Source organism: Betta splendens, chromosome 6 (assembly GCF_900634795.4).
Source record: "Betta splendens chromosome 6, fBetSpl5.4, whole genome shotgun sequence".
In the NCBI taxonomy this organism is placed as follows: domain Eukaryota; kingdom Metazoa; phylum Chordata; class Actinopteri; order Anabantiformes; family Osphronemidae; genus Betta; species Betta splendens.
This window is the reverse complement of record NC_040886.2, coordinates 14234613-14256535: the sequence shown is the minus strand read 5'-3', so window position 1 is coordinate 14256535 and position 21923 is coordinate 14234613. Positions and strand designations below refer to the sequence as shown.

At 44.4% G+C, this 21923-nt stretch overlaps 1 protein-coding gene across 21 annotated transcripts in view; it reads right to left on the bottom strand.

Moving 5' to 3' along the window:
• LOC114856939 (pleckstrin homology domain-containing family A member 5-like) overlaps nucleotides 1-21923 on the bottom strand; it is a 54485-nt gene that overhangs the window by 7536 nt on the left and 25026 nt on the right. For 5 of the 21 annotated variants that reach the window (XM_029152859.3, XM_029152862.3, XM_029152866.3 and 2 more), the window contains 16 exons: nucleotides 17870-17953; nucleotides 15891-15929; nucleotides 12631-12751; nucleotides 12449-12553; nucleotides 10749-10821; nucleotides 9407-9507; nucleotides 8237-8352; nucleotides 6374-6880; nucleotides 5090-5570; nucleotides 4837-4920; nucleotides 4012-4131; nucleotides 3243-3296; nucleotides 2622-2702; nucleotides 721-783; nucleotides 553-633; nucleotides 36-185 (listed from right to left, as the gene is read on the bottom strand). In XM_029152859.3, the coding sequence (XP_029008692.1) occupies nucleotides 36-185; nucleotides 553-633; nucleotides 721-783; nucleotides 2622-2702; nucleotides 3243-3296; nucleotides 4012-4131; nucleotides 4837-4920; nucleotides 5090-5570; nucleotides 6374-6880; nucleotides 8237-8352; nucleotides 9407-9507; nucleotides 10749-10821; nucleotides 12449-12553; nucleotides 12631-12751; nucleotides 15891-15929; nucleotides 17870-17953 (2260 nt within the window). The other 16 variants (XM_029152861.3, XM_041071101.2, XM_029152872.3 and 13 more) reach the window with 10 other exon arrangements.

Genomic DNA, 21923 nt, shown 5'->3' with positions numbered 1-21923 from the left:
CAGCCCCTATGAAAAGGAGCTTCAGTGTGACTCACGGTGGTGACTCTGGACAGCTCTCTGCAGGTGCTGAGCAGGCCGCTCTGCAGCAGGTCTCTCTGCTGGACGACACTCTGCAGAGCGGCCGGGTTATCGGAGCCCATCTCGATCTCCTGACTGGCCGACAGCAGCGCCGTCTCCAAGGTGTGCTAGAGCGTAACACACCGAACCAAGTCAGACAACTTCATCAGAGTCAAACTGAATTATACTGGTCCATAATCATGTTGGTATATTTTTGCATTGCATTTGTAAAATGGTTTTATTTTTAAATAAAGCCATGGTTTTGTCATATATTTAGTTTAGTTAATTACCTCATGGACAGTTAAAGTAGGTAACTTCTAACAATTTATATATAATAGTTTATGTAACCTTTTATTATTGATGCACCTGCTTCATTCATAAAATATTCATAAAACTGCCTTTACTTTAATGGAACAACAATTAATCAGCTTCAAAATGAAATCAATATCTTATTTGTGTGAATGTAATAATGCCAGATGCGTATCATTCAGTCACCTTCTCTCTGTACAGCTGTTGAAGTTTGTCCTCCTGTGTCCTCACCACTTTATCCTGTTCACACAACCTGCTGAGTTTAGTCTGAAAACAAGACAACGAACACATGAGACCCATTACGTGCAGCTAACTGAAGCCTTGTGTCGAGTGGGAGCTACACACTGGACTCACATCAGTGTCCACTTCTTCTGGCATGAATGCATACGTATGTTCCCTGTAGTCTTCTGGACTCAACTGTGGAGAAAGGCAGAACATCAGACAGAGGCACATAATTGTACATACACGGAGAATCTGGAGATCTAATGCAGTGTCATGACCAGGCCATGGGTTTAATGCTTCAGTAGAAACTCACGTCACTAAGAACACAGAACTCTGTCTCTCCTCAGATCATACTGGGATTTATCATCCAAAGCAACGGGGAACAGATCGTTATTGGAAATGCAAGTAGAAGCCATTTAAAACGATGGCTCACTTAACTCCAGGCTCAGTCCGGCCTGTGTTCACCGGCGCTACTGCTACTGCCAGACCAAGGCCTCTACCAGAGAAACCAGATAAGCACAGGTCTATCTACTATAAAGAATCAGTGTGCAGGTGATATCGGTCATTTATGTTGTATGAAACCGGACAAAGAAGCTTTTCTTTTTCTTATGTTTAACAATATGTATGAGGATTTCAAAACCGTGTTATCTTCTTTAAAAACTGACTGATGACTTTAACTGCATTGGATCCCGTGTTCACACATATCGCTTCATCATTCACCCACTGTAAAAAAGTGTAGTCCATAAATATTAGGACAGTGACATATTTCTTTTTGTTTTGTATTCGTACACATTGGAGATGAGATAACAAAACATTCCTGTAGCTATAAATTACATGAAGACATTTTGAGTCCCACAGAATTGGGTGAACAAGTTAGCAAAAAAAAAGTGATTTTAGCCAGACTTCTTAGTAGATGGTTTCAAATCTTCTGCAGTGAGGGACAGTCATTACGAAACACTTTATCGTCTGAGTTGGACTGGAGCCATTTTCCTCCTCCTTTGTAGTGAATAAAATATATGTTTCTTTCTAAATCCTAATCAGTAGGTGCTAAGGTTTCAAATCCAATGTGTTGACCCACGGACCCAAATCAACCAAAAATAATGACCCACTGTCCAAATACTTTGACTCCACCGTACTAATTACTCCACGCACACCTCCCATAACACCTTCCTCCTCTGATCAACCACACAGTACAGTTAAAGCAGGTGGGACCTGAGAACCACATGGCATTCCACACAGAACATGCAGACTCTCCCACAGCTCGCAGAGCCTCAGTGGCGTAGACGAGTGACATCGGGAAAAGGGAGGCAGACTTCTGGCAGCTGAACAGGTGGCGATGCAGCTGTTACTGGGCCGGTATGCCAAAAAATGAGTGACGGATGGAGGTGGGTGGAAGCGGGCTTTGGCTCCACTTTTACACCTTGAGAGGCCGTTAAAAAAGTGGCAAAGTAATGTCATAGCCAGTCACACACAAGCGGACCCTCTTTGCCTTTTTATCAGCAGAATGACAAGCAGGATGACAGGAACGGAATGCAGACAGATAAAAAGGACGAGGAAGGTTCCCTCAAAACACGTCTGTCAGTGCTTCCCCTGTCCAGTCTACTAAAAAACAACAGCCACTAAATCCTAACAGTTCAACAATATCTGCCTAAATGTTCATACTGTGTTAGCAGGAATACAGTATATGCTACATTTACAGAGTTCCCCTTACGAGATCAGGATGTTCACCCAATGAGTGGGAACGCCTAAAATGTGTCCAGCTTGAGAAAAAGGAGGAGATTTACAGTAACTAAGCATTAATCCCAACTACTCCCTTTCAAGGCATGTCCACACTGGGCATGACTTTGCATAATAAACGCAACAAGAGAACACTCAAAAGCGATGGATGAAAAGGTGCTGGCGGTACAAACGAGGGAGACCACTCTCAAGATGCCATGAGGACTTGGACACTGAAGAAGTAGCATTGCACAAGACTAGAAGGACAACAGCGACTGGTGAGGATGAGGAGGAGCAAAGCCTTAGGCTGGCCTTACTTGCTGGTAAAGTTGAGGCCTTGGGGCAGAGTTCTCAATCAAAGTGTGAATCATGATGATTAAAGGGTCATTTTCCTTCATCTAGTCCCGTGTGGAGAGGAGCAATATAGCAAGTGTCAGTTCATAGCAGTGTTTCACTTCAGAGACAATACCTACAGTGTTTTCACGCCTCACGTTTCTCCCTGAGAAGACTCAAACAATATCATGTGCATCCACGCTGGGCAGGGAGGCATCAGCAACAGGAAGCAATAAGAAACTCTCTCAAACAGGATCAGGACATTGCAGTGCAAAGCTCTGAGATGCTGACACATCAGCAGTGCCTCTGTGTTCCATAATGTGCACTTGTGTAATTAGACAAACTCTCAAAGCACTTTAAAAGCACTTCAGAGCATTAAAACGCAATAGATGAGATGTACAATACCTAAGCAGGCACCTAACACATTAATGATATGATATACACCTCTGTGTGCATGTTACATGGACGACATTATGCAGTAACTATTATGAGACACCGGTCTAAGCTAATTGTCTGATAAACATTATTCATACACAGTGTAGCTAAAGTAGCAAGGCATTGAAGCTCAGCTCATGAAAAGACCATGCAGCCATGCATTACCCCACCTGATTGTCCAAAAACATGAGGTTCCTTTGGAGGTGATGGGAGAGAATGTCATTCTAGTGTCAGCAGCATAAAAGGAAGGAAAGAGAATTCAACAGGCGAGTGAGACAGAGGTAAAGGAAGTCATGGTTTCTTTACTCTCTCTACCTTTAACAGACAGACAGACAGACAGACAGACAGACAGACAGACAGACACACACACACACACACACACACACACACACACACACACACACACACACACACACACACACACACACACACACACACACACACACACACACACACACACCAGATGACTGCTGACCTACATCAGTTGATTCTGTGGTGCGATGTCTCAGGAGAGACTTAAAATGCGTTTACGTTGGCCAGTGGCTTTAGCCTCCTTAGTTGGTTACTCCTTAAGCTTGCATTGGCTTTAAATTTAATTTCCAGTGAGCATCTGTCTGGACTTTTTAGTGGAGCAAAATTACTTCATCAGCTGCTTACAATGCTTAAATGGCCCACATGGAATGCTCTGATTTTGCAAAGATTCTAAATAAGTCTGCAAGTATTTCTTTTCCAGGTAAAGCTGGTAACAAAGTAGCTCAAGCCTCAAATATGAAACTGAAGCGTAGTCAATTAATTACAAATTGCCTACATTGGTATCTTTACCTTAATCTGATAAGACCAAACAATCAGTTGGATCAAGATGAATGTAATGTGGGTAAAGATGGCACACACACCGCATTCTAACACACAAGGCAGCACAGGCTTCTCTGGGGGCCTGACCTTTGGGTTGTCGCCATCCACGTTTAGCTGCATAAGCTGTGCTACAGTGTGCTCCCGGATACTGTTTAGCTCTGCCTGCTGCCGCCGCAGCTTTATCAGCAGCAGAGTCAACTCCTCAGGCTGCAAGGGAGGGAGGGTGGGATATAAAGCCACAACGAAACAGGCACACACCGCAGGGGGAGTGGGAGAGGACAGAAGAAAACACACGGGGACGTGTCAGGATCTTAATAAGTAAAAAGTGGCTAAATGCAGGTATTGAGTTTTTATGCAGCAGTTACATTAAGATGCTATCACCACCAGCAGCATGCAAATTCTACATGTCCACTTATACAGTATAGGCCAGTTCAGCATGTACTGTATCACTCAATGCAGTTCATACTTTGCTGGTTCCATAAGGACATAGCACTTTGTGCAGCTCATAAATTCCTGATCTGGCTTAGAGAGCTGTGAGTGACAAGGTTTTTAAGTCTCCATTCATGTGAAGCGAGTCTAAGGAGCTCCTGAAGTGAACACTCCCCAAATCCGAGCACTTGGAAACCACATCAGAGTTTTGCCCGATTCTGCGTCCGAGGATTTGTTGCGATGGCTTGTTGGAGGGAAACGAAGGAGAGAGGGGGGGGGGGGGGGGGGGGGGGGAGTGAGTAGGGGTAGGGGGTGTGATGGAAATAGCCTTGTCTTTCAACTTCAAGTCTAATGAAAAGCTAAATTAATCAGTGGTAAGAACCCAAGTGTGAAATTCCTGGTTGGTGCTTAATTGAAAAGCACAGTGACCCAAAGCACAGCAGTCAAAAGACACAGGAAGGGACAGCGTCTAAGAGCACTTACTGATTTCCCCTGGAGAGACTGGGTAGTGATATTCTGGGCTGGGATCACTGCAGGCATAGATCTCCTATCGGGTTGGTATCCATACTGCAGCACACAGCAAATGAAGACGAGCTTTCATTAGCAGCCAAACCTTCCACCCAACGTACAGTATAAACCATGTGAGGAGATTTCCCATTTGGGAATGAAATAAATAATTACCATATCAGGTAGCAGTAAAGGAACGGGATAATTATTATGTTTGGCCTTAACTGACCTTGTTGGGTTGGAGCCTGTGTCGTCTGTCGATGCTCATGTCTCGTCTGTAGATGGGAGACGACAGCTCCGAGCGGGCGGCGTTCACGTTGTACGAGCGCAGCGGCGAGTAGCCGCCGTACATGGACAGGGAGCCGTGGGAGGGCGAGGGCGGGATGGAGTGGCTCGGCGGAGCGTGCTCTGACAGGTTAATCATGGTTTTGGGACTGGCCATGTTGCTGTAGAGCCCGGGCTGCCTGGTGTAAGCCTGCCTTTGTTGCCACTCGTACAGCTGCCACATGGTGTCGTCACGCATGGAGCGGCGCTTGTCCACCAGCGTCGCGCCCAGGGCCTGGTCGTACAGCGACGGGGACATGCTGCAGATGCTGTCCCGCTGTGCCATGCTATTCCTCGGCATGCTACGGTAGCCGTCGCCATAATGGGGCACGTACGGCACTCGATGGCTGGGCATGTTTCTAGGCAGCGTCTGGTATGAAGTAACACTGGGGAGAAAGACAAAAGAAACACCGAGGCGTGAAGAAAAAAACCTTTTATCTTGGATTTCATGAAAGTAAAGAAGAGTTATCGTTCGTAAACTTTCTCCATTTTCCTAAAATATGTTTTTGTTGAATGAATAATAAGTTCTAAAGTACCCAGTTTCAGAGAGCCTTTTAAAGTGAAGCCGAACAAAAACACAGCTGGATTAACTTGCTTTTGCCTGTTATGTCTTTTTTCTGATGCATAATGCTCCGTTTTAGTCACAAACTGTAGAAGCGGATCCCTCCAACTAGTTTGAATCAGCCCAAGTAGGACAAGACATAGGTCAAACTGATGGCGTCTGTACAACAGTAAAAGACAGAATATACTTTCTGCTGCATGTGATTCTACAGTATGTGTGTCGTTAATAGACAGCTAAAAGCAAGAAGCCCCCCAAGACAAATGAGTCCTTTCCATCGACAACAAAGCTTTGAAAAGCTGCATTTCCACAGTGGGTTCAAAGTCAGTGCAGCTGGCATCAACACGGCTTTCTATTAAGACTCCCTGACAGATCCTGGCTAGAATTCTCACTGGTCTGTGAAATCCAGTAGCATTAAAACAGCCTGTGAATACATGGAAACTAAAGTCACACATTTACATGAATTTAATTACAAGCTGAGACCACAGAGGCCTGGTTGACCTGCATAAAGCAGGCGCTTACAGCATGCCCACCTTTTAAAATCTACAGACATTTGTGGTACTGGAGCTCTGGAAAACCATCCTGTTGAGGACAATGCAGCTAATAACGAACACGAAAGGCACAACCCACCTCCTGGTGTCATCATCCTGGCCCCGTCCTCTTTGCGTGCGGACCCACTGCTCCAGTTGCTGCATAGAGTTTGTCCTGCTCAGGGTTCGCTCTGGTTCGTGGGCAGGACTTCGCTGAGCAGAGACTCCCGGTCCGTCGGCTGGACTCCGCTCTTCGGAGCCATTAACCTGGGGGTTCCGCTGGGAGCCGTCCACCTCTGTGGGCGCCTGTGGTGAGCTGATGTTGGCCTTTACGGCCGCCGCTTGGGCCGGCTGCAGCTTGATGCTGTTGATTTTGGTGAGGGGGCGTTCGGGCTCCGCTCCGTCCTTGTGGAAGCCGTAGCGCTCGGCTTCCTGCTGTTTCCGCTCCTCTTCTGTCGTGGGGGAGGCGACCGTTGCAGCGCGCTCACGGTCCACCTCGCGGTTGCGCTCGTTCTTTTGAATTTCCGGCTGCGTTAGAGGCGGCCGGTGGTTGGCCACGTGGTTGATCTCCTGTGGACCACGCTGCTCCACTTTTAGTCTGTCTAACCTGGACACAGGGAGACACAGAGACACCTGAGTGTGTTGAAGGAAAGTGGTGGATGAGTGAAACTGGCAACTGGGTTCACCGATAGAAAATGTACAAAGCATAAATAAGGTAAACACAGGACTTTAATGGAGCCATGAGATCATTCTACAGAACAAATGTGCTGCCTCTGCACAAAGAGCTGCGAAACTGAGAAAAGTAAGAAAAGTGCAGTGAAAATAAGATGTTTCTTCCAGGTGCCAGAAGGTACCAGGCATACAAAATGAAATCAGATATGCCCAATAAAACACTGTCTCTGTCTGGGATGTCTGGGAGGTCATGCCTAGAGCCCACTAATCCATTTGCAGCTCCCTTAAACCTCCTCTCCCCAAGACCTGTCTACAGTGTTTTCCTTAGGGAGGTCTCTATAGGTAATAGACACCACAATGCCTTGGCCTTTTACAGCTCCAAGGTCACAGCTTCAAAGTTCGGCAAATTCCCCTCAGCAGCGTGGCTCACTGGGTGAGCAATATGAAGGCAGTGGGTGGAGCATTCCTTCAAAGTTTCCATCTGTATTGTTTTAAACGGCACCACTAGTCACATAATGTGTTTTCCAGCTTCTGTGGCTCCAACAGTCGAGGAGAGCAGATGTAGCTCTGCTTAAGGCCCGGCCACATATACTTGTTCTAGGAGACTTCACAAACATCGAATGGGAAAATAGTTTGAAAATGTAACACTGGCTATAGATTGTATGTTACTACTGTAGATGCTTGAGTCTGGAAAGGTTTACTTCATACTGTACTTTAATGTAATGTGAGCTTCACAGTCTCCTTTAACAGTCTCCTTTTAGTGGATTTCAGGCACTACTGCTCCGTGTAATTGCAGTACAGAGTTCTTTACCATTACGCCTCTGCTTGGCCATAAAAAAGAAGGACATTAGAAAGGCGAGGTCACGTCTTTAGGAAGGAGGCAAAGCACTATGCAGAGGAGTCAGTGACCCTGATCAGCTGCGCAGCTGCATCCTCAACCACCTGCGCGTTATTCTCAAAACATGCTATTCATTCATTTGCTTGTGTTAATCTATAATGAACTTCAGTAGTAAAGAATCGTTACATAACAGTGAAGGAGGTCACGAAAATTAACAGACCCAGAAATGACCAAAGTGGGTGTTAAAGTGTTGCCAAAGAACAGGCTTAACGACAAAAAGCTTAAAAGCTCTTGCTTACAGTAGGAACGCTAAAAAAAGGAAACTAGGATGGAGCGATGAGGAACGCAGAGTCATTAGTACTTATTTTAAGAGCTCCTCCCCAAATACCTTCTCACATGTCTGTTTCTCCATTTAAAAGCCCAACAACCCACTGTTGGTGACGTCACACAAACCTTTTGACTGGGTCTGAATGCACCATTGCAGCATCCGTCATTGCTTTCATCCAAGACTCCATTTCTTTGGCTGTGTCTGTGCAAAAATAGTACGTCCGCATGTTTGGATGTGTTGCCTGTCACAGCGAGAGGAACAGTGACACGAAAAAAAGGTAACCTGAAAGGAGAAAGAAAGCTATAGTCAGATATCATTCAATAGAACGAAGGTAGCGTCTTGGAGTCATATACTATGTAAGAAAAAATATATATTTGTTACAGTCCATTTATTAGCAAATGGTGCAAAGCATTGAGCAGTGAAATGCTAGAAGTCACCAGATTTGGCTAGACTAGATTAGATTGGACTAGATTAGGCTGTAAATCTGCTGTTGTGTTGTGGGCCTTACCAGGCAGTCCAGACACATTGTTCCACTGTTGCTGTGTTCCCTCGCAGGGAACAAACCAAGATTTTGTTAAAGTCAGACACAGAAAGAGGAAAACAGAATGTTTAGTAAACAGCTTCAGCTTCCTGTTTATCTCACACAGAGAAAAGACTAGTATCTCTTCTATAACTCCAGAATTACCTTGAGAAATAAGCCATTATTGTGTGACTATTGTGGCCTCAAAAGGATTTAGAATGAAAAATATGCAGTCGCGAAGCCGTCCCATTTTAAGTGAATCTGAAAAGGTTGTGCCCTGATTTGGTTTTTTTCTTTAGAGTAAAAGTTGGACAAAGAGTGGCTTCTGTGGTCGGAGAGTCCTTGAGCAGACTGCTGGGCGTCTGAGTCTGTGGCCGTGCTTGGCAGGACAACTTTGTTGTCTCCTCGGGTTTATGACGGACCCGCAGTCAAGTACGGTACACACCACTGAGGTCCTATAAAATACGCCCGTTGCCCAGTAGCCGGACGTTTCCAAGCCAACTAAGTTTACTGCAGGGCACTGGTACGACTGTCTGAAGCAGCAGGCACAGATGTTACCTTGGGTTTGATTTGGTGATAAAAGTAGGTTCAGAAGCTTATTTAGTAAAAGATAATGTTATAATACCACTACAGTAAAACTATGATCTAACACTAAATACTTTTACTTTACATAAGCATTACATTCAAAATGTTAGTGATGTGGAGTTTCTCCTTGAAATCGATGTGTAACAATTCAATGTTCAGAAAAACAACATGAATAAAACCACGCGCTGACCTTGAAGGCATATTTTCTGTTAATGTGATCATCAACAGACAGCATGGAGATATGAAAGCTCGGGAGGAGGATGCTTCCAAGAATCCCCTCCTCTTTTTCATCTGCAGAGAAAAAGACAGGCAACGCATCACATCGATTTAACGTCCTAACTAGCTGGGGTGCTCTAATCCTCATCACATTAACAGACAGGACTCCATGCTGACAATGGAGCGTCCTTCACAGGGGGGATCACATGGAGTTCTGAGGATTCTTAACCTCACAACTTGATTTTAGACGATCTGCACCAGTCAGCCAGAAAACGTCAGGATGGAAAAATGCGTGAAGGAATACAGGGCTTGTGATGAACAGTTTGAGAACAGGTCAACGTCTGGTAGTGGCTTTTAGCCCATTACCCCAGCTTTTCATCAGGTCTGTCTCTCATACTCATACACAAATAGAGTTAGCAGATAGAGCTGCCTCTGACCAAGCCAAGCCTCCAGGAAATACTGAGTGCACCACAATAGTCTGATAGTGTATCTACAGCAGATAACAGCTGTGTTTAGCTGAAGGGCTGCACAGTTTCTAACCTCTCTGCCCACTCTGCGCTGATGAATACAATTTCTCAACATGCCCATCTGTATAAGCGCTCTGGGTCCGCTACTGTCTGTGGCTTTTGTCATTCAGTGGGCGGAAAACAGGCGACAGCACCGGGAGACACCAGAAATAACACAGACGAGATGTCATCCTGATCAGCAGAAATGATGACTGTATCCGCATCCAGCGAGAATGGGCTCCGGGAGAGTGGATAGTGGCTTTTTGTGTAGCTGCAGCCTAACAGTCATTTACCTCATGACCTGGTTGATTTGGCATTCATACAGTATCATTGGATTTCAATAGGGGAGCTCTGGAACATTCTCCGGACACAGCTGTGCAAATATTTGATATCAACATTAGCGCGAGCTTGGCCAGTAGCAGCCTACATCCACATCTAACACGAATGTGTCCCTGTTGTGTAATAGAGGAAGATTTATAAGGGCAGGCACATTTAATAACTGGCCCGAGACTCACAGTAAGTTCACCAGAGATAAAGCAGACTGATACAGCTGATAAAGATGCTCAAAATGAAAGATTTTAATCCATGAAAAAATACTTGGTTCGTTAAATTTGATTTAAATTTTACACATTTAAATACACATACATTTAAAAGTATGGCTGCGTCCATCCCTTATTGTACAAGATTTAAGATAAAAAAAAATCAGACAATCAATAATATGTCTCTGCACTTCCTACAAGGCTGCCAGCCACAGGAGCCTGGATCCCGGCACATTTAATAACCTCTGAATATAATAGCTGTAAGACTCACCTCTGTAGTAGAAGAGGCACAGGTCAGACAGCACAAACCACCTCTTCTTCCACAGCTTCATCCCTGTGCTATCCTGAATAAAGCATAGAGCAACAAAGCAGTTAGAGGTGCAGACAGGTGGTTTTAAATAATTAGCTTAAGTTCTTTGGTCATAATCTGTTTTTTTTCAGATGGCTTATTAAACATGGTTCGGTCCTTCAAAAAAGCAGCTACGTAAAATTTAGAAATATGCTCTATAATCTGTTGATGAGCTGCTATTCTATTGCTTCAGATGATTGACAGGTAGCATTTGTTTTAACCCAATAACTGAACTGTAAGGTGCCAACAAAAAGACATCATCTATGCTCAGGTTCCTCTATCACAACGCTGTGATCAAAGGGCCTTCAGGCTCTGTAAGGTTAATCATGAATTCAAGCCGAAGAAAAGGGGGGGGGGGGGGGCTCCCAACCTTGTCATTATGGCCAAATAGTCTGTGGGCTACAGTTTAAGGGGGACTTCACTGCAATAAACCAGCATGTTTAACACATTGGTATCAAAAAAATTCACAAAACCAGATGTTGATAACTGAGCTGCATCTGAATTGTCAATATTTTGAGTCTCTCATCCCCATCCTGCTATATAATCAAGATCTCAATCAGTCATTTAACAATTTGTTCATGAATAAGCCTTATCAAAAACTCTGACAAAGCTTGCCTTGTTCATGCAGGAAGAAAGAAAAGCCTTTCACCAATCACATCAATCACTGTGGCATTTTGTTCAAGTGCAAGGCCTCAGCTTTTCCTCAGCCAAGGACTTCAATGGCTTCCAGGTTTCAATGTGACAAGAAAATAAAAGTGCAAATCCAGCTTTTATTCAGGGCAGCAGATTTGTGAGTCCTTTGCTTGATCTGCGTCACCCTGATTGAAGTCCCCAAAGAAACAGCTGTGGCAAAGAAAACCATGGTACGTTCACTCGTATGCACCGCGAGGCTGCAATCAAACTAACTGAGTCCTCCACTTAGGCAGCAATGAGAAAGTGCTGCCTGGATAAGAGCTGCCTTAAGGAGCCCCTCGCCTGGATGTAAGGAGTCTGGCAGCTGTGATGAGGGCTCTGTATTTGAGGCCAGTCTGGCAGATTGGAGGAGCAGAGACAGCGGACAGAAAGCATCATTAAGATGTTTGCTGCAACTGTTCGGTTAATGTAGAACTGAGACTACACAGACACAGCAGTAAGTACTGTACAGTAGCGCCAAATGCTAACTTCAGCATAATAACTTCACACTGACAAGAGATGCGCCCCTTTTCTGCCAACACAGATTCAGGGCCGATGCAGAAATGGTGCCTAATCTCAAATCAGTTCTTTGTGTTTAAACAGCAAAAAAAAAATAAAACTGGGTCAAGAGTTTCACCAGCTGTTTGCTGATTTAGTACCAAAAACTGCTTATGCAGGCGCTGGGGGTGGGATTGGTTCTGTGACCGACCTAAAACTTTCTCGTTAAGCTAAAATGAAAAACTTTGTGGATCTGCGATCAAACTCAGAGACAGAAGTTTGTAAAGTGACAGTGCAGTTTGGCTCAATGTAGCTGAGAACAAAACAAATGTAAAGAGTGACACAATGAGGTGTCTGGAACTGGTCACCACTAGTCCAGAACCTGAACCGTACAGTAGCTTGCGATATGTTCTGTATGTGCTGTACTAACTCTGCCACATATTCTTGCTCACCTGTTTATAAAGCCAGTTCCTCCTGATCACTGGGGCGCTAGGATTCCTCCTGATGGAATTTGATCTCTTCCCAAAGTTGTGAATTTTTTTAGAAGGTCTTGACGGCTGGAAATAAAGAAGATGAAACTCTGACTGGAGCCCGTTGGTCACATGACAAGGCTGTCCTTATGTGTGTCACCTACCCTCTCTGCCGGGCTGCTGGAGTTGGCGGCATGGTCTGAGCCGCCTGTGTAGTTGGAGGCCTCACTCATGGTGCTTAGGGGCCGTTCCTTCTTCTCATTCGCTGGCACTTTGGATGCTGATCTAAACAGAAAACACACAGCATGCCCTGAGCACCATTCCAAGCCATCAGTCAGTAACGCAAGCTGCTAACTTGTATTTCCATTGACCTCCAAGACAATAGCTGGAAGCAGTCTTCATCATCTGATCAGCCACCATTCCTCTTAGTTTAAACTCTTGGTTATAATGAGATTTCAACCTGAGCCTGTAAATCAAGTCAATTACTCCCCCCACGTCACTACAGATATATTTCCAGCTTTACAGCCTTAAATGGTCTGTAAGGTCTATCTGACATGTAGGAATGCAGCAGTTAATCAGGCCATGAACTGAAAGCACATTACCGTAAGTCCAACACATGTGCTATAGACTCGAACACCTTGTTAAATAAGTTGACTCTGGCCCATAGGGATGTCCTATATTCTTTCGTAAGGGAACAGCGTTGTGTCTAGTGGGACCTGAGAGCAGAGTGGAGCAGAAATACTGCAGAGAAAAGGAAAATCCTTCAGATACTGGTTTCAGGTCACTGAATAAGGACAGACACTTACAAACCCACGCTGCACCCTCTCATCAATCACGCTCAAAGCAGTGATCTATTATTCAATGATTTCAGATTAAAATTCAGTAAACATGTAATAAACAATAATCAGTCCATTCATTCATCACCCACAGTTTTTCATGATAGCGACTTCATGCTGTTACTGTATGCTCAAGGTGCACAAACAGTTTAATTCACAACACACAGGATGCTCATTACCATGCAGCACGGGACAGGTCTGACTCCAGACTCTTCAATAAGTGATGCAACAACAAATGACAGTCACAATCACAGCCTGGCTATTCAGCAGCTTACGTTCATTCAGAAGAAAACGTACCTATTGTGTTGCAATGTGAGGCTCAGAAAAGAAGCAACCACATCTTATTATGTGCTAAAGCTTACAGGCTTAAACAAGATTACAAGGAGAAAGGAAGGAGCATTTTTGCCATTGTTAGCATTGACTGCTTGTCTACAGTGCAATGACTAAATACACACATGCTCTGTTTAAGGGTGGAGCATCCATAGGTTTGTGAGCCAGAAAGTCAGACCACTGAGCCACTGCCGAGATCTGCAATCCTCTCCGTATAACAAGCTTTGATGATTTTCAGCACTTACAGTGACAGACAAAATCCTAAGTGAAACATAATCAATGGCGCCGACTTGCCATCAAAACAGAGCTACGGTAAAACGGACTGACTTTGTTAAAAGGCCCATATTGCTCTATTTAAGCTCTATTGATTGTGCAGACCAATTCAAGGCTTGAAGCGGCAGCATGTCTGTGTGTGTGTTGGGGGATAATTAGTCTGCGCCTGATAATCAATCAGCATGTAGTGAAATTAAAAAGTACTGAGCGTGCAAATTAGTCGCTTTAGCAAAAGTGTTCTCCTGTGACAATATGCAGATGAAGGACGATGGTGCGAAGAGATGATGCTGCATTGCCAACGTCAGAAAACAGACACACAGCAGATGTGGATGCTGGAATGATTCACAACCATCTTTACTGTGATGAAAAGCAAGAATAATATTAAACAGAAACAATGACATTTCAATGTTGTTGGTTTATGCCAGACTTTGTGACATCTAGAGAGTTCAGTACTAAATGTATTCCCATAGACCAGAATGACGCAGTCAGAATTGGATCCAAACCTAGAGGATCTTCATCACGACGCCAATGACTGCTCGCGTCCCTTTACTGGCTGCTTCATACCTGTGAGCTCTCAAAACGCAAGGCCCCTTTTCTTTCTTTGAGGTAGGAAGCGCTTGCACATGGAGGATTGTTGGCTCCCCGCTATTATAGTTCTATAAGGCCTTGACACTATTATGAGCAGTGCCTTGAGGCGATCTGGTGCTATATAAAAATAAACAAAAGCAAAAGATGAAAATCCAAAAGCAGAGAGATGCTTAGAGCGTTTCAGTCGACTAATACTTAATGTTTTTTAATCCACTTTTTCTGTATATTCCTAGTACTGAACTGTAAGTTGATTACGTCTCTGGCCATGTCCACAACATGCTGCTTTGAGTGACTGGTTTAAAGTTCTACTTCCTTGTGATCACAGCTTTATACCACCCATCTTTGCTTCTACCTCACTTCTGTCCGTCAGTTTAAAATCAAAGGCTGACAGTCTCAACACACAACAAACAGTTTTACATTTATTGGCTTTAGGCTGCAACTTTGGTTATACAGTAGCAATGTTCTTTTCTTTTCACAAGACAGAGCTTTTCTATCGTTTCTAAACACACACCGCCTAGTTCTGAGTCTCTGTGTGTATGTGTGGCTCGCAGAGCTATTGAAGCTTGATATTGTAAGCACACCGGGGGAAAAACAACTGAACTCACTGGCTGATGGTGCAATTTTAAGTGACCACATAGCAATTCTAAAGATATAAAGGTGCTTTGAAGCACTTTTGTTAAGCACTGAACCTGTTTTTTTTGATGAACAAAAGATTAGGGGAAAAAGAAAAGCAGGCACACGCAGTCACAGGTTCAAGTACGGGTAGAGCAGCAAAAGAAGTCAAAAACCCAGACATACCTACAGTAACTGCATCTACTGCACTTTGTTAAAAGAAGTGTAATACGTCTAAAAATGCCCCTTTAAGAAACTACAGTAGGAGAAAATGCCCACCACCGTTCACGGATCGGCTCTCCATCAAAACTCTAATCAGACAGCATGAGATGAGTCAATGCTAATTAAGATCAACATGAGTTCTCTGAAGGTCGCAATCTGCAGCTATATTACACTTCTTGTTGTTGGTGTTGTTGTTGTTGTTGTGGAGTAATCATTATAAAAATATTTTTGCCATAGCGCCCAGGTCCAGTGTAACAATGTAACTCATTCATGATCCATGTGGCCTGTAAATCTGCAGGGGACAAACAACAAGAGGGAACAAAACAAAATGAGCCTCAAATGAGCTACGCATCACAGTCGTCCTACTTCAGACAGTGAAGTGCACCTTACAAGACTTTGGAACGCAGATGCATGACAAAGTGTTCAGACACAACAACATTCAAACCACCCACAGCCAGTTGTTAGTGTGCAACAACAAAGAGTCGACAGATTGTTAAAGCGTTTTCAATATAAAACAACACGCAGGGATCACAGTTAGAGACCTCCAGCTCATGGCACATTACCTGAAAAATGCTGGGTGACACAATTTCCCACCATTCAGACTACAAAACAGAGGAAAGAAAAGTTTGTTGAGAATAAAAGGTCAAATCTCTGACGACTAGCAGTAACTTGGACATGGTCGGATCCGTTGTTTGACAGGTGGGTTACATAAATATTCCCTGTCAGCCTGCGCATGATTGTGTGGACGACTAAAAATAAGTTCAGACATTTACAGAAATGACGGGTGTGAAGGATGAGGCTGACTGAGGTTTGTTGAACCATGCGTTCGGGTCAGCCTGTGTCTGAGCAGAGACCAGTAACATCTTTGTCGTAAACTGGTTTTGTAGCCTGGATCTGCAGGTCCAAGCTGGAATATTCCCAAAAAGGGCCGCATTGGGCCGCTGCTGTCAGGCTGACTGAGTTCCACTGAGTGCCAGGTTGAATATGGTTTCAGGGCCTAATACAGTTACTCTTCATGTCTGATCTGATCAACATGAAGCATGAAGCATCTGCCTTCGCAGCCTGTTGTGTGTGTTCTGTGGCGGCTGCCCCACCCAGTCACAGTTACACAATCTGTAGAATCGCATGGAGTTTTTTCTAGAACGGCAAAGTTCCTTCTCAGGGAGAGAATCTGAGTTGCTCATCATTCAGACATGTTTGATAAGTTGTACTGTTTGCATTCTTGCTATGCCAAGCGATACACAATGTGATGGGGAAGAGCTCTAGCGTGTCACTGCCAAACTGAGGCTAAGTATGTGAATTACTTAAAATGCAGAGCAGATTAGGCAGTGATTTGCAGCCAGGCCTTTTTATCCCTGAGGCAGCTTGAATCTGCCTTTACGTTTTATAACGTGCGCATGATAAAGATTTCCCGTTGCATTGCAGTGACCTTTGGCGCATCTGATATAGATTCCTTTGGTGGATTATCCTACAACCATAGGAAGCGAATTGCTGAAGAAGATACCATCTCGCACCAGCACGCTGTGCCTCTCAGTGTGAAAAACAGCGGAGATATAAGAGCAACGCTGTGAGGAGAGGAATGTGTCGAGGCAGTGCAGCGCGATAGCTCTGGCACAACAAGCATTTTCACCATCGGGTTCTGATTATTCCATCTCAGCTGCACAAAATGCAGCTCATAAAAGACTAATCAGAAGAAAAAGTTCAGATAACTTAATTATAATTTAATTTCATAACCCAAACATTTAAATGAAGCTGAAACTGCTGCCCATGAGGAGTCCTCTGAGAATCTGCTCCCTACGTCCCATCGGACTTTACCCACAGAGTCCCACATAGAAGCGGCATTTCATGCCTTCAAGTAAAGCATATTTCAATTACAGTAGCATTGCCATGAATGACTCACACCACCACCATACAGCATTCTGGGAAATCTGCTTAGTTGGGTTTTTGAGGAAGTGAGAAACAAGTTGCATGGCATTAAGTTAAAATTCCCCAAACGGAAATTTTTGTACACTTTACGTCTTTAGAAGCGGATTTGAGTGGAAAATGAGTTAAAGGTCAATACAAAATGACCACACACGGACTAATTTTAGTCTGACAGGAGGCGTGAAGTGAAAGTTCAAGACAAATGACTTGCCACCCAGCCATGTGGTCAGACATGTGACGACTGAAAACAGATGATCACATGAACACAACACTCTTCAGGAACGTATCCATGACTTGTGACAACTGAGAAGGCCATGAACTCTTACCAGGTCAAAACTCGGGACAAACTGTGAATCAGGCTATTTTCACTAGCTCATGTACAACTTACTATAGAAAACAACAAAGTGTTCAGTGATTCGATTTGCACTTTGTTTACGAAGACAGGAAGCAGAGCGAGCACAGAGCAGAGGCTTTAGGCTGAAAGAATAGAAATAGACTGTGGCTAGGCAGCGACTTGTGCAATGTTGCGGATCCATCATCCAAGAGGTTCCACGGAATACTGTAGTGCTAGAAAAAATGCGACCCAGTGGCATTCTACAAGCATCAACAAGCGACTTACTGTTCATTGACGACAAAGATGCAGTTGTCCTGCGACGGCAAGCCTGACACAGGATGCTTGCAGGTCACCTTCCGCTCATTGTGACTATGGAGAACAGAGAAATTGAAAAACAATTTTAGAAGACATGACAGAACGAGTTAAAACTGCAAAACAATGCCGCGACTGCTGCAAACTGTGGAAAAACACATGGACAGTATATCCGTATCCAGTATACCGACAAACACCCATGATGAGTAGGAGAATATGATGAATTAATAAATGTGTGTGAGGAAACCAATGTAGATCTTGATTAGCGAGCACCAACCTTCATCATTACCACATCACAACCAAGGCTGTTCATCTTAGACTCTGCATGTAATGACCACCCAGCCCTCCTGTTGTACAATTACAGGGGCTCACAGTCATTTCCACCCTAACATGATTAGAACAGTGAGACACAGACCACATAGTCGTCAGAGAGGTGGAGCACAAGCACTGGGCCTGGTGGAGCCTGGTCAGTGAGCTGTGGACGCCCTGAGGGCGGAAGGATCAGATTTACAGGCTCAACTCCTCTTGTTCCTCACTGTTCTTAGCAAAGTCTAAATGCAGTTTTAGTTTCAACAGCGTCGGCGCAATAGTGAGCACAATTATTCACTCATAACCTACAATTTACAGATGGAAAACTGCTGGTTATGTGAGCATGCGCTGCTGCCAGTGGAACACGAGGAAGTCCAGCACCCGAAGCGAGTCAGTTTACTAATCAAACACACAAACAGCAGCAGATATTGAACAAGACATGAGTCACTATGCATAAAGGGAAACAGCGGGAGCCTTTACAGCCCCTACTGCCTTTACATGCTGGAGAGTTATTCTGTATTTCTGCTCAGACGACTTGGTCTATAAACAGACGACAGTCGAGCTTCAGCCCAAAAATAACAGTTTTTAAACATAGGGTACTCATGTCCTGAATTGAGCAAATACCGAGTATGAAATAGGGGGTGTAGTTTCAGTTTAGCCTGGAGAGCAGCAGTCTCTGCAGCTCTGCTCTATAATTACTGGAGGCATTGCTGGCAGCAGAGCGCTCTGTGCGGTCTTGGGGCAGACCAGCGGCACCATTTTTCTTTGGTATCCCTTCACACAAGCCTGTACTGCTCGGAATATAGGCTGGCCGCATATTTTGGAGAAAGGGGACTCGTGAACGTGCGTCTCTGAAGACAACGGTGAAGCCAAAGGTGTGAATGTGCTTCTTTGTGGTGCAGCATATCTGCCTGCAGTTTTTCTGCTACCAGTACGATACTCTATGATTGTTTTCAACTGCTTTCAGCCCCCTGTTTTGGTTTGGCTTGTAAAGCAACAGTCCCTCTGAACACGAGCTCACACAAGCCAATTGTTCACTACTTGCCCATTGAAAAATGTCCTAAGCCAAAGAAAGTAAGAAAAACTGGAGCAAGCTAAAAAATAAAACAGACGTTTTTCTGTCTCTTCTCTGTTTATACTGGGTGTAAAGGAATATTAGACAAAGGCTGTGGCACAAAAGCCCAATTACGCTATTACAACTAAAAACAATGTCATCAATCAAGATCATGAGTCCCTGCCACCTGCAGAGTTCAGTCAGAGCTCACACTGCCCTCCGACCTCCGTCTGCAGTAGAAACATGTAATAGCCTCAGATCATCAACCAATGCCATTCCATTCTAATACAGTAGCTAATACAGCTAAAATACTGCCTTCACTATAAGATGGATCGTGGTTGTTACATTTACAGTATAAAAAAGGCAGTTACAGTAGCAGTAACATTGAGCATAACGATCCTCCGACAAAGCCCGCACTGCACACAGTTATAATAACTGAAAATAAAAATTCACTGCCTACACATGACAACGTGAGCTGATTGCTGAGAAGACGGGATCATACGGCTAAAGAGCTATTGACAAAGTATTTGATTGCCTTGCTTTGCACAACATAATGGCTCCACTAGAAAACAATGCAATCAGAGGTAATGACGGCACCATTTATTGCACTCAAATCACTTAATCAGCTCAAATTTCCCCGCGGATATGTTTACGAACAATATCTCAGCGGCTAATTTTAGCTTCCGACGCCATTTAAAATAGTCACACGTGTTGTGAAGGATGTGGCGCGTGGTCAGTGCAGATGGAGTTTGCATGGAGGAGCAGCTTTGCTTCAGTAGAGGGCGTTCAGGCGATGGGGAGATGCTGGGGATGTGGTCGGCTCAGGCGAAGGCCACCAGGAGACCGCTGGAGAGGGGAGGCGCTCCTCAGTGAGGAGGGCCGGGCAGTCTTCTGGACTCTTGAGTGTCCTGTCCACACCAATTAGCACTGAGCTGCAGTAATGAAGCGCTTAAGGTCCACGGGTCAACACCCCAGCGGCTTAGTTTTTATTGTTTTAGGTGTGTCTTTGATCCTTCAAATCCTCTACTACAGTTTAACAACAAATAGCTGAGAGGCCATCTTCACCGTGCACAGAGGGGGAAAGGTCTTATTAGCTTTGACAGCACATCATTTCATTTTAACACCATAGAGTGGGGAGTGGTCTACCAGGAGGCCCTCTTGTGCAATGATTTTATCTAAGACTCAAACTAAAGAGGTGACGTCCTGGTAAACATTTTATCTTCCATTCTATCTAAAGCCTTAAACAGCTGCGTGCACTTAAGTAAAAATATACATTTTTGAGGTCAGCTGAAGAATCTCATGGGGGTTTCCTCATGTGGTGCCGTGTTGAAAAGCATACACATTCTTCTCCAAGTCATCATCAGAATCTGAACCGCTGCAGCTGTATCAGATACGCAAAAACAACAACAACAGCAGCGGCAGCAGCGACGCTTCAAACAAGTTCTGCAACTTTGACACTGATCCTGAGGAGGCAGAGGAAAAAGAAACGCTACCTGCACATACGCTGCACACAGTCTGAGCTTTGATCACAGCCCCCATATCCAGTGTCCTTAGCCTACTGTATGTTTGAGAACATTCACATTCATGCAACTGTTTAAAAAAGAAATAGTGACACTGCATCAGAAATGTATACATGTTAGGTCACAGATCTATAGTGCTTGAACTGTAAATCAGTAAACCAAACCTTTCTGCGATAATTACTTCCTGTTAATGCTCATAAACCTAATCCTATTACTTAAGAAGAAACCTGAGCACAACATTAGACAAGGCCAGTAAGCACTGGTTAAAGCTTCCATATTATCAGGTGAGCATGGAGCAGAGCCTGGCTGCAGTGGAACGCCTGAACCCCACATGGACACTGAGGGGTGGAATGAATAGCCCCGCTCACAAAAGCTGAGCTGAATAAGCAGAATAGTGGGTTTGCAGGAGGGCATGTGGGGGGCAGCAGGAGGAGAGACAAAACGGGCCGTCGCCGTCCCCGCGGGGCCACATCAGACGTAGCCACCACGTAAAGCCCTGTCACACAATCACAATACCTGCACTACTGTATATCAGTGTCTAATTAAGACCTGCACCACGCCACAAAGCTGCACACAACACTGCTCACAAGCAAGTCGGCGAAGCTTTGACTTTCGCCACAGACCTTTTATTCTTACTTAACCACAAAGAAACAGCTGCTCATTCAAGCAACAAATCAGATTTTTTCAGCAATAATTAAATTAGCATCCCCCTCGAAGCAGCTGTGACTATGTGTGCAAAGTGTGTCAAGGTGACACAGCTGAACGGGCTATTCAAGAGGGTTTCAGAGCCATGGAAACAAGCTGCATTCTTAGGAAGGAAGTGACATCATGTGTATATAAGGAACCATCATGAATTATCTAAAATCACTACTAAAAAGATTCCAGCCTGGTGCAAAGGAGGACTGATTCTTTCCAGCTCTAAAAGCTGCTTCCCAACTTGACAGTCGGCAAACACACAATGTTTCCATCTTCACTATTAGTGGCTGTGAAACTCTCCTCATCGACCAATGTTTACTTTCAGGCTTCATTATAGACTTGATGGCTCTCAATGTGGTTTTCAGTTTGGTGCGATACTTCATCACAGTGCTAGAGTGAGTAAATGAGGACAGCTTGACAAACGGTAAAGCTACAATGCTGTATGTAG